Source organism: Myripristis murdjan, chromosome 21 (assembly GCF_902150065.1).
Source record: "Myripristis murdjan chromosome 21, fMyrMur1.1, whole genome shotgun sequence".
In the NCBI taxonomy this organism is placed as follows: Eukaryota; Metazoa; Chordata; class Actinopteri; order Holocentriformes; family Holocentridae; genus Myripristis; species Myripristis murdjan.
In genome coordinates, this window is record NC_044000.1 from 15,171,933 (window position 1) to 15,187,039 (window position 15,107).

Here is a 15,107-nt window from a genome sequence, read left to right on the forward strand (position 1 = left end):
GGGGGGACACTCTCCCGGAAAGCGCTGCATTCATTTAGCGAGTGTCTAATGCTGTGGATGCTGTGACTGGCTGAGCGCTAGTGAGAGGACAGCCAAGCCTTCTACTCACCAGTTGAATGCTGCCAGTGTGCCTGGATGGGAGCACTGGGGCAGAAGAATCACTTGGGTGCCCCCGGTGAGCTCATCCACTGGGAGAAATCTCCAGAGCTTTCGCTAAGGGCCTCCGCCCTGCCTGCCTGCCTGTCTGCCTGCCCAGCCTGCTTCAGGCTTATAAAATCCCTGCTGGCCTTCCTGTCTCTCTGGCTCTGCTGCTGGATGTAAGTAGCTGTTCACCTCAGCTTTAGGATTTGTGTTAGTGATAGTTCTGGGTTATCCCGCATTGAATGATTTAGAGTGGGTTTGAATTTTCCCTAAATTTGTTTGTGTTAGGCTTGGCTTTGTCCATTTAAAAATTTTAGTCAAAGCACCATTCACTGCATTAAAAGTGCAATGCAGGCCTTTTATTCTTGTCAAAGTTGTATTGATGGTAGCTTCCTCAGTTGCTCCGTTGTCAACAGACGGTCTCTAATTAGTGGGACATTCCGGGGAGGAAGTTAGCGGCCAAGTGAGGGAGGGAATGAAGAAGGGAGCGAGTGTTTGTGACTATCTCTCCCAGCTGAGGCTGATGAAGTAGAAAGCAGAGGCTTTGATTCTCCTCTTCAACAGGACCAGGAGAGCATGGGTCTCCATGGTGATGGTATTGTTGCACAGTGAACAGCGATCGGAGGAGAGACCTTGTTCCACTAATGCACATCTCTCATGTGTTTGCAGAGTATGCCTCATACTTCAGATTGGGAGCTGAATTGCTTTGTAATCACCAGCTCATTACATGGTTTATTTGCATAGTTGAGCTCCAAAATGAGACATCCACCATTTAGGGAGAAGACTCCAACTGATAGACTCATATTATTCCTACTGTTACAAAATGATGGATTTCCCAAACAAATTCTGAGTAGAAGGTAACATAAGACTTTCTTTTTGGTCTGGATATTCTGTACCTCCAAGAAACTGACAGATGAACATGCTTTCCTCCCTCCAAAATGGACGTAGATAGCATTTTGGATAGTTTTCAGCAATTTTAATAGTAGTCATGAAATGGTGCAAATAAGAACCATTTCATGTATCTGTATTGTTTCTGTTTGATTTTGTTGTGAAACACCTTCTGGGCATTTTCAAATGTCATGGCGCTGAGGGGACAATAATATGTAATTATAAGCAGATAGAATGTAATGTATGAGTAGTTTTGCAGCAATACAGTTGTGAAACTGTGAAGTGTGATCTTCTTGTAGCCTGCTACAGTTGAATAAACCCTCTAGTTTGAGTAAAAGTGGTGTTTTTCAGTTAGTCTGGCCTCTGTGTACAGCCTGGGGGGAGTGTTTGTGGGGACAGACCTCTCACTGTTGTATTCTATGTAGCTGTCAGCTTGAATCAGAGGAACAGGGGGTGTTTCTGTCCTGGCTTGGGGATGCCGCTCTTCTGTCCTCATACTTGCACATGCCCAAACCACCTCCACAGAACTACAAATACCAGGGCAAACTGGCTTACCTCTCCTGCACTCTCTTCCATGCTCCTCCTCTCAGGGATGTCAGGTGTCTACCAAAATTTGCCTCTCGCATGTGATGCGAGTCTCTTATAGCAGTTATGACAGAAATTCTCAATGCACGCATTTGTTTGCCTCACATTTTCTTTTTCTTTCTGTCTTTCTATAGCTACCAGTTCCACAAAGCTCGAAGACCTGAGTTTTCTTGATGAGCAGCGAAACACACCCCTGCGGACATCCATTCGCCTACCCTGGCATAATACAGGAGGAAGGCCACCTCAGGACTCTAAAGGTAACCGTGCCATGCAGTATTGCTGCATAGATGCGCCATACATTCTACCTGGGTAAAACAGGAAAACATGTCAGTGGGATCCATACTCATTTCCAGCCAGTCTGCACAGTCTACTATTGTGGTATCTTTGTCTAGACATCTATTTTTTCTAACAATTTTTGTTTTCCAACTTTTATACATTTGTCTGTTGCATCTTCACACAGATTGAAAAATGATAAGAATTGATGATTTATTAATTCTAACAGGCATTAATAAATCATCAGTCAAAATTAGGATGGTACCATTGCTTGCTACTCTGTTTTATCTTGTGAGACTTTGGATGTCATGTGTGTATCTTTCAGTCAACAAGCAAATGCATACTGGGCTCTCCAAAACATCACTGGTGATGAATTAGGACAACTGCATGATTGTCTCAGAGTATTCAGGGGAATATAATTGATGCTGCACTCGACAGTGTTAATTCCTCATTCTATCAAACGGAATATTTAAAGGACTAGCTCCTCCACATGAAAACTTTTTTTGAGGCTCCATTTTTGGATTCTTTGGTTCACCCTCCCATATCCTCTCGCTATATGTTTTGAGACCTTAGTCTCACAGAGCAAAATCCTACAGTGAATATTTAATGAAAACATGAATAATTTAATATGACATGATAAGATACTCAAACAGTTTAACCTTCTTTTGAAAACCTCCTATTCCTTTTTCACATTTCTTTCAAGATGAAGCTGCTGGCATTATGTCAGTGGTTTAGTTTTCATATCGCAATGGGTGGAAACATTGGTACTGAGGAACAGACCATAGTTTATTTATGCCTCTTGAGACAGAATTTTTGTGCTATATGCTTGCAAATATTTAACTATACGCCTCCATTATTGCCAGGGGCTGTAAACAGTTTTATGCTGCTCCCTGTTAAAGTCAGTAGAAGTTCTACATTTAATTGATTTGTGACATCAGGTATGGTATTGTTTTCTTCTACTGTTGCAGAGGCGGGATGTGGGCGAAAGCCCCATCCTTATAGCATATACAGCAGTTGTTTCCTTGTATGTCACTCTAACAGATTTCCAGCAGATTTTGTCTTTTCTGGACAAAATTGCAATTATCATTGCTCAGCACACTAAAAAAGTAGCCCCTGTACATTATCTTATCCATCAATGCATCATCTCTATTGCATAAGGCAAAAGTTGGTGTTTTGTTAGAGCTGTGCCTCTGGCACACATACTGTAGCAGCTGCAGAAGGCAGTAAACCCACTGTCCCACTGAGTAATGGTAAACCATGATAAATTATGTTGAGATAAATTAACACAGAAACATAAGTCAGTGTGAGCGTTTGTAGCTACCAGTGGTCAGGACATAGCTTCAGTTTTTCCACCCTGAAATGTTGAATGTTGTGTCTTCATTGCATCATTTTAGTGATTCCACATCCTTCAGAGAATATAAAAGAGCTTATAGGTAAACCATAGAGGTGTAAACATTTGAAAAAAGTGATCCTTACTGGCAGAAAGGTTGGTTTAATTTCAACAGTGAGCAGTGAAGTGTGTTTCACTTCATGCCTGTGGGAATTAGATGGTAATGTTTCTATGATCCAATTTGAAACATTTTCCATAAGCAGAGTAATGATGCATTTTGCTTTGGGAACTAATTTGTTTCATCCCCCCCAGCTCGTTTTGCTCCCTACAAGCCTGTGGACATCATGCTCAAGCCTCTGTTGTTTGAGGTGCCCAGCATCACCACAGACTCTGTATTCGTGGGTCGCGATTGGCTCTTTCAGCAGCTGGAGGACGTCTTGAAGGCCAACGAGTCCACTGAGAACCACGGCGCTGTTGTAGTGGGCAGCGTGGGCTACGGCAAAACAGCCATCATCTCCCGGCTAGTTGCACTCAGCTGCCATGGAGGCCGCATGCGTCAAATTGCCTCCAACAGTCCCAGTGCCTCCCCCAAAAGTAATGATCTTAATATTTGCCTTTGGATGTGTGCTCTGTTGTAAAACATAGTGTTGGCTGAAAGTTTTCACTGTCTGTTTGGGACTATTTTTTTACATTTGCTTTTTAAAATTATTTTTTAAACATGGAGTGATACTGTCCATATACAGTGTATTTTATGTGCATTAGATGCAGATTTGACTGACTGTATGCCTGTTTATCTGCCAGGTGGAGGAGAACCAAACACAGAGCTTCCTCTCAGCCAGCCTCCACAGCCCACTCCACCTCCCAGTGCTACCAACACACTGAGGAACAACAGCTGTCCAGGGACCCCTGAGATCCAGAGACGCAGGGAGGAGGCTGTCAAACGTCTGGCTGCCAAGGTAGAGCTTGATCTAAGACTCCAGCATTCATTCATTCATTCATTCATTCCCATTAATTCAGTTCAAATCCCATTCTCATTAATTCCAAGCAGCATTGAAACCAACTCCTATGACTTCTGATTTGGTCAGTAAAGGTGATCCAGTTGAGGCAGGTAGCATTCTGGTGTTAAGTTGCATCAGAGTGCCAGTAGTATAAAGTTTTACATTTTGAAAGTCCCCATATACAGCAGTTGTTTCCTTGTATGTCACTCTAACAGATTTCCAGCAGATTTTGTCTTATCTGGACAAAATTGCAATTATCATTGCTCAGCACACAGTATACTGTACCTTACCTCCTTACTAATGCAGCAAAAATAGGTTTGGAAATTCATATCTCTATGTCAGCAGGCATTCACCAGCCTCTGATAATAGGAACCTTTTTGTGATCTTTAGTTTGTACTGAAGAAATTGATACAAGCAACGGACAAACTCTCATGTGGAGTATATTTATTATACATTCAAATACATTTTCTCAATAAAGACAGACCAAACCAAGGCACTTCTGCTAGCTTTAGCCTGCGACCTGGGACAGAAATGCTGCCTGTGGCTTACAACATTTATTTTGGCATATTTACTCTAAAAAACAACTAATATGAGAGTCTTAGTACAAAAAGGGCAAGAACTCCAGTTACGCTAGAGGTCCTTTAAGAGTTTGTGGGGTCTGCAGCAGTTAGATCCATCTTCAAACACAAATGTAAAACTTCTCTATTATCCCAGTTGGCTGTGTAATACATTTGGCTGATTACAGCTGTCATGAAAGGCAAGGCGTGTTATCTTTTTGTGTGAATCAGTCTCAATTTTAGCAAATGATTGTGGGGGTCTGTTGTGTATTGATGTGCTGGGTCTACTCGCTCCCGATTTCTTTTTCTTCTCCCATAGTCTATTTGTTGTGCCCTTCATCTACCTCATCTCATTCATCCCCCCCTGCAGACTTTCCAGAGATAGTCTCCCCCATGACAAAGGTGTTCATGGTGAGCAGTGTTGCTTTTAGTATGTATGAGATGCATTGCAGAAACATGTTACTGGGTGCACTCAGCTGATTTATTTTTGTTTATATTCATTTAGTTTGAAGCCTGATGTGAAGAATTAAGGATGTTCTGAGGAGATCTGCTGAGTTTATGAAAGACAATCCCACAATCGATCTTTGTTCGAGACCTTTCATATCATGTCGTAGGCTTGTTTGATTTGAGAAGCAGCAAACTTTAACTTAACAAGTTAAGTTAAATAAGATGCTGTGAGAGCAAAGTCCAGAGTTGCCTGTATTTAATTTCCACAAGTTCAGTGTTAATATCAAGAAAAGTTTGAAGATGGAAAACTTCAGTTTAGGTATCTAGGGCCCTATCTTGTGCCACCTGCTATCCATTGCTACTACCCACTACCCGTGAATTGTGCATTTAGGAGCTTCCACTATCCCTAAACGGTATCTTGCGCCCATGCTACCCGCTATACATTATGCCGACTCCGTTATTTGCTCCTGGAGGTGTGTCCGTGGGCGTGTTTTATGCGCTATCCCTAAAATTGCTATCTTGAGCACACACTTTAGGGAAAGCTTTTGGGCTTTTACAAGAGCCGGCGGCTTCAATGCGCGCCCCGACGGAGCCTCGCCACGCACGCGGTCGGACTGATACCGGGACGCCGCCGGAATGGACTGAGTATATTACTCATATAGACTGTTTAGAGGAAAGACTGTTTTAATTGGACACTTACGCCAGCACGTTTTATTGTTTTATCATAAGCCAGCAGCTGTGCTATATTTTTATTTTTAATATTTTATTTGCCCAATCTACCTTGTCAATAAATTAGTTTACACAAATTAGTTCCACCTCTGCCTCTTGTGTCTGTGTGGTGTGACCCGGGGATTTTACTCAATCAGTACAACCTTGTGACACGTCCACTTGGACACATGTGGCTCCACCTCCCGAATTAACTCGCTTATAATATAATATATAATATGTATATATATAAAGCCAACTTGCTTTAGCCTCAGTTGAACCCCTGAGAAAATCTACCTCCCTCTCTCCATCACGGGTTTCGGTTTGCGGATTTAGGATAACGCAGTCTGTCCTTAAAGGCAATGGCACCTGGCACACTGATCGTTTTAACTGGTGTAACGCCCAAAACATGCCTATGCATAATATAGCGGGTAGCGCAGGTGTTTTACAGATAACGGCAGGTGCGCAAGATAGCAACTTTTGCGGGGGAACGCCTCTTGCAGAATGCTAAATCCCCAAATAACGGGTTTAGGGACTCTGGCGTAAGATAGGGCCCCTAGTGTTCTGTGTTTGCTCACAGAGGGCGGCACATCACGCTATGCAAGGAGAAGACTCCCATAGTTTAATTCTCTATGTTGCCAAGGGAACACAGTAACAGTATGGTCTGAAAAGCCTCACATGGAGTCATTTGTGCTCAACAGCACACTGTTCTTTACAGTTCAGAACAGGAGAAGTAGCCTTGACAGCTTCCCGGGGTGAAAGCCACCTTTGAGAATCCTTTTTTAAAAAATATTTCATATCATCCATCTATTACACCTGAGCAAGTTTTCATCATCTCGGTCAGTCATTACACGTGATTTTTTCACTCCCCCTTAGGCCCTAAATCTGAAACATTTCAATAGTGTTTGCAGTCCTACAGAAAGGCAAGACAACAAACACAATCCATAGTTTGTCATCATTTTCTCGGCACAGCAGGCCATAATCACTGATTAAGTATCCAGTTATTGTCAATAAAATTCACTCAGAATTTTATTACCTGCTTTGTGTAACAAATAATTTGGTGTTTTTAGAGTAATTACAGCCAGGGTGCTGTTATTAAAACTGCCAAATTGCCAGTGCTGCCCTATGTTCTTAAGCCTCAGTACAATTGTGCAGTCCAAGTAGTTGCCATGTAATTGTTTCCATTCCAGAAAGTTCTCTGGCTGTGGCATTTTGAATACCGAATCTGCCATTCACTGTTGCACCTTGTGTGATTATGTCTATTCTCTTGTGCAGTTTAGAGAAAAACACTGCTGAGTGCTGCACACTGATGGATTGCTTAGCGCACAATAGCTGCACATTTAGTGCATTTTAGAAATAGTTACAGTTGGCTGAAAGTCTCAGAGGCATTTAGTAACTTTGGGAATGTTTACCCTGCTGATAGTTTAACAGGGAAGATCTAGAGGTACTACGCCTGAAACAGACTTTTAAGATGGGACTCACAATGGAATTCATTTGATGGGTTTGATAGCTTCATGATGGCAGGTTGTTAGTTTGATCAGTTAACTGTTCCCTTGTTTGAATCTCTTATAACAGTAAAGTAAGCCTGTATTTTTGATTGGTGCATGTGCTCTTTGACTTTTTTCCAGTTTTCAAATTGTCATTAGATTAAACTTTCTGATTTAAGTGTGTCTCTGATATAGAGATTGTTGTTTACTGCTTTTTCCCTGATTATGTTTTTGATTGCATCCCGTCTCTCCTGTAACCAACCCATCTTCAGAGTTTACACTCTTGGCCTCTTATGGATCCCTACTTAACAGTGAAATGATGCATGAGACAACCACAGCTTGCCTCTGCCATTGGGAATGCCATAGTTCATGTGCCAGACAGCTCACTTTATGCCACTGAAGCACATCTAAATATCTCTGAAACCCAAGCAGCATCTCTCAAGCCAATTATTCTGTAAAGTGTTTCCAACAGGCACTCTCACAGGAGCTCTGTTCCTGTGATGTGTGAATACTGATGCACCGCAGAGCAGTTTCTGTCATATTCTGTCCATTTTTTTAAATCACTGATTTGAAATTGCCCTCATAACAGGGGCACTGCATCTTAATTTCTATGGTTTATCATAAGTTTAATATCTTATTCATATTGCACGGGCATGTTTTTAGGTATTGTTTCTCTATAACAGGTTCACTGCTGTCTCCTAAATGTCGAACTACTGCAGCTGTACTGCAGAATTTTACTTCTTAATGTGTCTGTCATCAGATGCGTATGGCTCATTGATTAGGTAGTGGTCTGTATGGCTTGGATATTGAAATAGTCCATCACTGCAGTTTCTCTCTCAGGTGTTTCTCCAGAGGTGCTGTCTGCATATACAAATGGGGAAAACAGCCATATTTAAATCATTTGTTCTGTATTTGTACATGATGTCACAGCTCCCAATTGTTATTGCATTCCTTGTAGAAAGCGTTGAGTTTATCTGGCACATAAAATAGCACAAGGGAAAGTGAATTACAACCAATCACAAACGTTTAAAGCAAATTATCACACCTGCAGTTTTTATATTTTGCTTTTAAGTGTATACTTAAGTAGGATAAGAAAGTAAGTCATTGAGACTTGCCTTCGTATTTGTATTATTTTATTTGGTGTACAAAGTGGCCCTACAATCAATAATTACATATATTACTACTGTAACTAATAATAAAATTAAAGTGGATTTGTGTTAATAACTTACTTGCATTTGCCCTCGTTCCTAGTTTGACTGACGCTTAATGATTGTCTTCCTGTCACTTTATGCCACTTTGGCCACTTTTCTGATTGATATCCTCTGCCTGCCTTTTCTTTCATGGCTGCCAGAGCAGAGTTTACCCCTGCTATTATGAAGAACAAGCCAGTGCTTGTAACTCTGTATGTCCGAACATAGATGATTGCTGTCATTTAAATCGAGGGATGTCAGTAATACATAGTAAGTAATTAAGACATGTCCAAAAAGGAGGCGTAGCATATCTGTCTATTTGTCCCTGCCTCAAGGTCCTCCCCTGTCCCTCTTTTACCTGCAAACCTACTGTGTGCCAAGTCGATCTCCATAGAAATGACATTACGGCATGACCGAGGGGCATCGCTCTGTTACAGCCAAAGCACTTACTGTGGATTTATGAGTCCATGTGGTTAATATTTCCTCCATTACAAATGAGAACTTTCAGATGTCACTCTGGCGTGACTTATAAGGAAGCTGCATCCAAAAGATTTTACTGTGCAGTGCACTTAAAAAATAAAATATGGGAGTTTTTTTTTTTTTTTTTTTTTTAAACCACATCTGATTAATGAACATTCAGTTTTGGAGCCTAGTCTGTGACTTTTGCAGAAGCTGGTCATCACTGTGTTTGGGAAAAGGCTGCTGTGTAGTGTCCCAGCCAGCCGGAGCAGCCTGCCATGAGCTGTAGAGATAGAGCTGGTGGAGGAGCTGGTCACCTGCTCCCCTTGCTGCCCCTGGAAATGTGTCAGCTCCTCTAGGTTGGACTGTAATTAGAACAGTCACACATCCCCAGGGCATCTCCCTTGTACCTACTCCTCCTTTTTGTCCCTCCCCTTTCCTTCTAAATCAGATGTCCACAGAACACCGCAGTAACCTGTTCAGAGGCAGAAGATCCTACTTTTAGAGCTCCACCTGGGAATCACTGGCTGCTTTGCTGGTGGAGGTTATGTGAGGTGGCCAGGCATTGCTCAGCTAGTTCATCGTTCCCTCTGCAATGTAGATAAAAGGCAGATAAAAAGATAATTCTCAACTTGCTGCAGTAAAGTTAACTGGGTCTATAGAGGCGAATATTGAGTCCTCAAACACAGTTGAGCACTGTTCAGAATTTCCCACCTTAGATGTACAGCTCTATAGTAATGCCATGCTGGAATGAGGGCAACAACGGCTTAGTCAGAGTACCAGGCTGCTGTATCGCATCAAATGCCCTTTAGTCAACAAGCCTGTTGGCTTTTGCAAATACTTTGAGGTCACACTACTGCAGCCAGCTTTACGGGTTGTTTGTGGCTAAAGCCAACAACAATATAAGCTCTTCAAAGTTATCGCTATAATATGCAAGTCTCAAGTTACTTTCAATAAATTGCACCCCTGCCTTCTTCTCTTTTCCCTCTCCCCTTTGTTTTCCAGGTGGTGGCATATCACTACTGCCAGGCTGATAATACATACACCTGCCTGGTCCCAGAGTTTGTGCATAGTATCTCAGCCCTGCTGTGCAGAGCACATCAGCTCAGTGCTTACCGTGAGCTGCTGCTGAAAGAGCCACACCTCCAGAGCATGCTCAGTCTGCGCTCCTGCGTCCAGGACCCCATGGCTGCTTTCCGGAGGGGTGTACTTGAGCCGCTGGCCAACCTTCGTAAAGGTAAAACACTACTGTCAAATGTTCTAATATTCCTTAGGCTTCTCCTGTTGTGCCTCAGTTGCTAACTTGTTCAACTGTCACACTCACACTTGCGGTATTATATGAAATTGAACATCCTCTATATTTTGCAGCCATGATTTGGCAAGCAGTGTCTGTAGAACTTGGTTGAAGTCAATGTTGGACCATGCTTGTCTGAATTAACTTTGGTGGTAAGCTTTGTGTGCCATCTGAAGGCTGTTTTTGATTTGTTTATTTCATGTGGTGAACCTCTATAGGTCAGCAAATTAGTGGTGATTGGCTTCTTCAGCAGTATAATATATACTATCAATGACATAAAGCCTCATAGGGCTGCAGTATTTTGTATGTGAAGTTTAGCGGATATGGCTCCACTTGATATTGGTCCATTCTTACTTTATTTGAGATTGCAAATGCACTGCACTTTTATATACATTTTGGGGATTGTAAGTGCATTTGGTGAGTTATCTGATGAGGAAAGTATGTGAATATGGTAGTGATTTTTTTTTTTCCAACAAATATTTAGTCGCTATTCCAAAATAGCTTTGTCTGGTGAGATTTACAAGACTATAAAATAACATTAGCATATTTCTACTAACATCTCAATAAAAGGTGTTGCTACAACAACACCTTGTATATTTCTTGTCTGTATCCATGACAGTAAGCACAGGAGTTTTAACATTACTTATCAACATCACAGCTAATAAGCATGTAACCATGCAACACTAAATTAGTTTCCCCTTGCTTGTTTTTACCAAGCATGTTCCTCTGTAAAACTGAGAGTAACCCAGGCACATGCTGGGGCTAAAACTGCAGGTAGTGAGGTGAGAAATCCAAGAAGCAGCAAGTCCTCAGCATCTTAACTGCATTAGGTGAGGTCACCTGTGAAGCCATCTAGTGAGGTAGATTAAAACTCTGCCCACACATTGAAAGTGAAAAGCAGGACCTGGGCTTACCTTTTGCTTCTACATCGAGGTAATTGCTTCATATTGAAACACACCAGATTCTCTGATATTGTACACATTAAATGTTTTTTATTGTAGAAATTCTCCAAAGTGACCAAGGACAGGTGTGTGTGTGTGTGTGTGTGTGTGTGTGTGTGTGTGTGTGTGTGTGTGTGTGTGCGCGCGCGCGCGCGTGTGCGTGTGTTTGTATGCATGGATGGATACATGGAGTCAGGGTCCAAAATTAAGTTTCTGGCTCATCTGCCAATGATGGGTAAAATGAGAAAATTTACCAGCCGAAAGCATTTCTTACCAGCCATAAAACTGCATCATGCATTATTTACATGCTATCATTTTGAGCTTCATATTTTAGCCAGGATCTCCTCCTGCGTTGTTCAGACGACACCGCTCGCAAGTGCACTGACCTCTGTGACTTTTCCCTTTGCCTTTATGTTTTCTTTTTTGTGGCTTAACACCAGAAATGTGTAACCACATCTCCAATATCACGTAACGCAAATGTTTCTTACAATAAAGAAACATTGACAAGCATGCTGTTGAAAGTGGAATTAATAAGAAGAAACAGTAATAAGCTTTGACATTATGATTGGTATGGTGGACAATGAGGGTCACATTAGCCTTATCTGATACACATAAAAAACACAGTGATGTAAACCTGGCCCTACCCAACTTATTTACTGGCCAGCTGGCTGATGACCAGTTTATTTACCTGCCAAACCCAAAATTTACCAGCATTACCCAAATTTGGGTAAATGGTGTTCATTTTTGACCCTGCATGCAGCCATGATGAACATTGTGTAAAAAGAGAAAAAGCCATCCAGCTGCCCGTCTCAAGGTCACAGAGTTGTTTCACAGACAGTATATACCATATTCCTTGGCTGACAATTGAATCAAGAGTGCTTATAGATGTGGATAAATGAGGTACCTGTTTATATGACGGGTCTTGGTAAAGAATGTGAATCAATGTGGGTAGCACAGGGCCAATGACTGCATGGTCCATATTTCTTCTTCTCTCACCAATCTAGCTGATTGAACAGCCTCATGCGTTTGACTTATATGGAAATTAAATTTTGCTCCATCACATAGAGATACATCAGCTTGCATCCATTTGTAGAATTCTTAAATCAAGCTTGCAGTGCTTTGATAGAATAATCATAATTGTTTTCCCCTCTGTTTGCTCACAGTATCTTAGCTGCTATCAGTTTTTTTCTTCCCCCTTTATTCTTTTTGACAGAACAAATGTAATTTGACATTCCAGTGGGGAGTATAACAAGTACATTGCGGCTACATTGTAGTAGATGAGTCCAAGAAAGGCCCCTACTGCTCACCCCATCTTTGATAGAGCCTGGCTTAGTTACTGCAGTGAAGTAAAAAGCATCTCTGCAGTCTCACCACAGAGCAGTTTAGTAGAGCTGGGACGGCTGTGGAGTTAATACCACTCACGTTCACTGCAGAGATGCAGCAGGAGAAAACCTGAGTAAAGGTGTTACAGTGAAATGTTAATCCATTGCAGGTATTGCAGGAAAATCTTGCCCACCTGAAGAAAAAAAAAGGGCGTCATAGGTTTATAGGCCTTTTAATTCTCGAATGTTAGTTGCTTTTAGCTAAAACTGCCAAGAGCTGTACGCATTGTACATTACCGTTGTGTGTGTCTGTTTGTGTTTGTCCAGAGCGTAAGATTTCAGAAGAGGACCACATCATCTTGATTGATGGGCTAAATGAAGCAGAGTTCCACAAGCCTGACTATGGAGACACGATTGCATCCTTTATCACCAAGATCATTTCTAAGTTCCCCTCCTGGCTGAAACTGGTGGTGACAGTCCGGGTCAACTTGCTGGTAAGGAAGAGCTTGTTAAGAACTGAGTCTATGCTGAGGTCTTCCACAGTTGTATTGTATTGTATCTCTTGGAATATATCTAAATGAATACTCATCATTCAGATATGTTAAAATTTCCAGCTGACATTTTTTCCTTAAAGAGGGAGTTGTATTTAGCTTATTAGGTTAGTTTGATTTCATAACTCCCCCAGTATGCATGTAGAATGTGACAGGGCCAAGTGGAAAAACAACTGAGTAGCAAACCCCAAGTGAAATCTGGTATCAATTTTTGATACTCCCTTTCACTGACTGACATCAGACCCTTTGGATTCTGACAAGTGTGAAAGTTGAAAGGGGTTTCATGAGGCGTTCCATCTTGTCAGATTCTACAAAGAGTAATTTCTGTCAAGTGTATCCAGGAACATTAGACAAGGAATGGAAGTGTCACTGACCCGGGAAGCAAGACTGCATGACAGGGAAAGGGAAGTGAGGTGCTTTGAGCCGGCTAGCTTGGCGCAAAAAGTGACACAGAGTCCACCAGTTGAGGAGATGAGCTGGGACTCACACTGGGGAAGGCTAAGGCTTTGACAGGCCTGATGAGCCACATGACGGCTGATTGTCTTTGCCGGGACAGAGCACTGAGCCTGAGCCTGGGATAATGTGGCAGCTGACTGACTGACAGCCAGAACTCAAGTTATTAATGCCCATTCAGAAGCCAGGCCCAGGACACTGTCCATCCATATGCCCTACACTGTAGACTGAGTGCTACGCTTTTGTTTATCCTGCACCTGCAAAGCATAATTGAAATTCTGTTAAGGGCAAGGTTTAATGGTTTTGCTAAGCCAATATATTGCAGTGGCTATTCACATTTTACATTCAGGTCTTTTATATTCAGTTCCATTAATCCTCTCAAGGTTAGGATGAGTCTGTGATGTGGAAAGAGTTTTTGGATCCCCTGGTGTATAACACACAATGCAATTTGGATAAAACCCTGCCGTGAAAGGATTGTAGTTGGGCTCTGATGGACACAGTGAAGCAGTTTTAAATTGGAGGGAATATGTGTCAGAACCTCTTAACTATAGTTATAGTTAGTTTCACATGTTAGCATGTCAGAGAAATTTGACACATATACAAAAAGGAGGATGAATCAGTCGTCTAGCATAAGAAAAGCTGGAGAATACTTGTGCTACAAAGCATTTTTTTGTGGAGAACATTGCTAAATTCATACCACAGTGACATAGTATTGCAGAGAAGTGCCATGAAAGAGCGATAGTGTTGCTTCACACATGCTGCAGACAAATGGGATCTTCCGAAGGGGGACGGGTTCATGATAATGGCCTCTGCTCACTGCTGGCCACACTAATACCTGGCCTCTGTACGAGGTGTTGCTGACACTTTGACCATCTTGAGGATTATGACGAGTGTGTTTCTTGTGTATCTGTGCATGCATGTACGCACATATGTGTGTTTTTGCGCATCTCTCTGTCTTGTCAGGATGAGGAGAAGGTGTTATCTCACCAAGGCAATGTTTCTCTAGCCTCAGACAGGCAGGGGATTTAAGGATTAAGGTGCATTGATTTCTCCAGCCCCTAGGAGGGAGATTGAAGTGTGGGATCTGGCTCAGGCCTCTGCTTGCTTGCTAGAAGTGTCCCTGTTGCCCCCCCATATCTTTATTCTCAGTTTCCTGGTCCTATTGTCCTCATAGCCGCATGTTTCCAACATTGGCAAGTGTCTGCAGTGGCCTGATAGCTCTGTCACTCAGCATATGTCCACACCCCTGCCGCTCTCTGACCCTTCTTATAATACACACACACACACATACAAGCATAAACTAGACACAAGCCAGGCATCAGGATGAGAGGAATGCTTTTAGCCTTGAATCCTTTTTTTTTTTTTTTTTTTTTTTTTGGTGTGGGCAGAAGGGATAAAATTATATGGCAGATTATTACATTTTAAATTAATTGTTGATAGTCAGGCATTGAGGTTTGATTAATTTTCCACATATTTTCTCATTAAC

At 42.0% G+C, this 15,107-nt stretch overlaps 1 protein-coding gene across 1 annotated transcript in view; it reads left to right on the forward strand.

Annotated features, from left to right (window-relative positions):
• The window catches only part of tanc1b (tetratricopeptide repeat, ankyrin repeat and coiled-coil containing 1b), a 113,655-nt gene that overhangs the window by 78,902 nt on the left and 19,646 nt on the right, over nt 1–15,107 (forward strand). Inside the window, exons 8-12 of the mRNA XM_030081385.1 lie at nt 1,749–1,871; nt 3,530–3,811; nt 4,019–4,173; nt 10,066–10,297; nt 12,945–13,111. Coding sequence (XP_029937245.1) covers nt 1,749–1,871; nt 3,530–3,811; nt 4,019–4,173; nt 10,066–10,297; nt 12,945–13,111 — 959 coding nt within the window. The remainder of the gene's footprint in view (nt 1–1,748; nt 1,872–3,529; nt 3,812–4,018; nt 4,174–10,065; nt 10,298–12,944; nt 13,112–15,107) is intronic.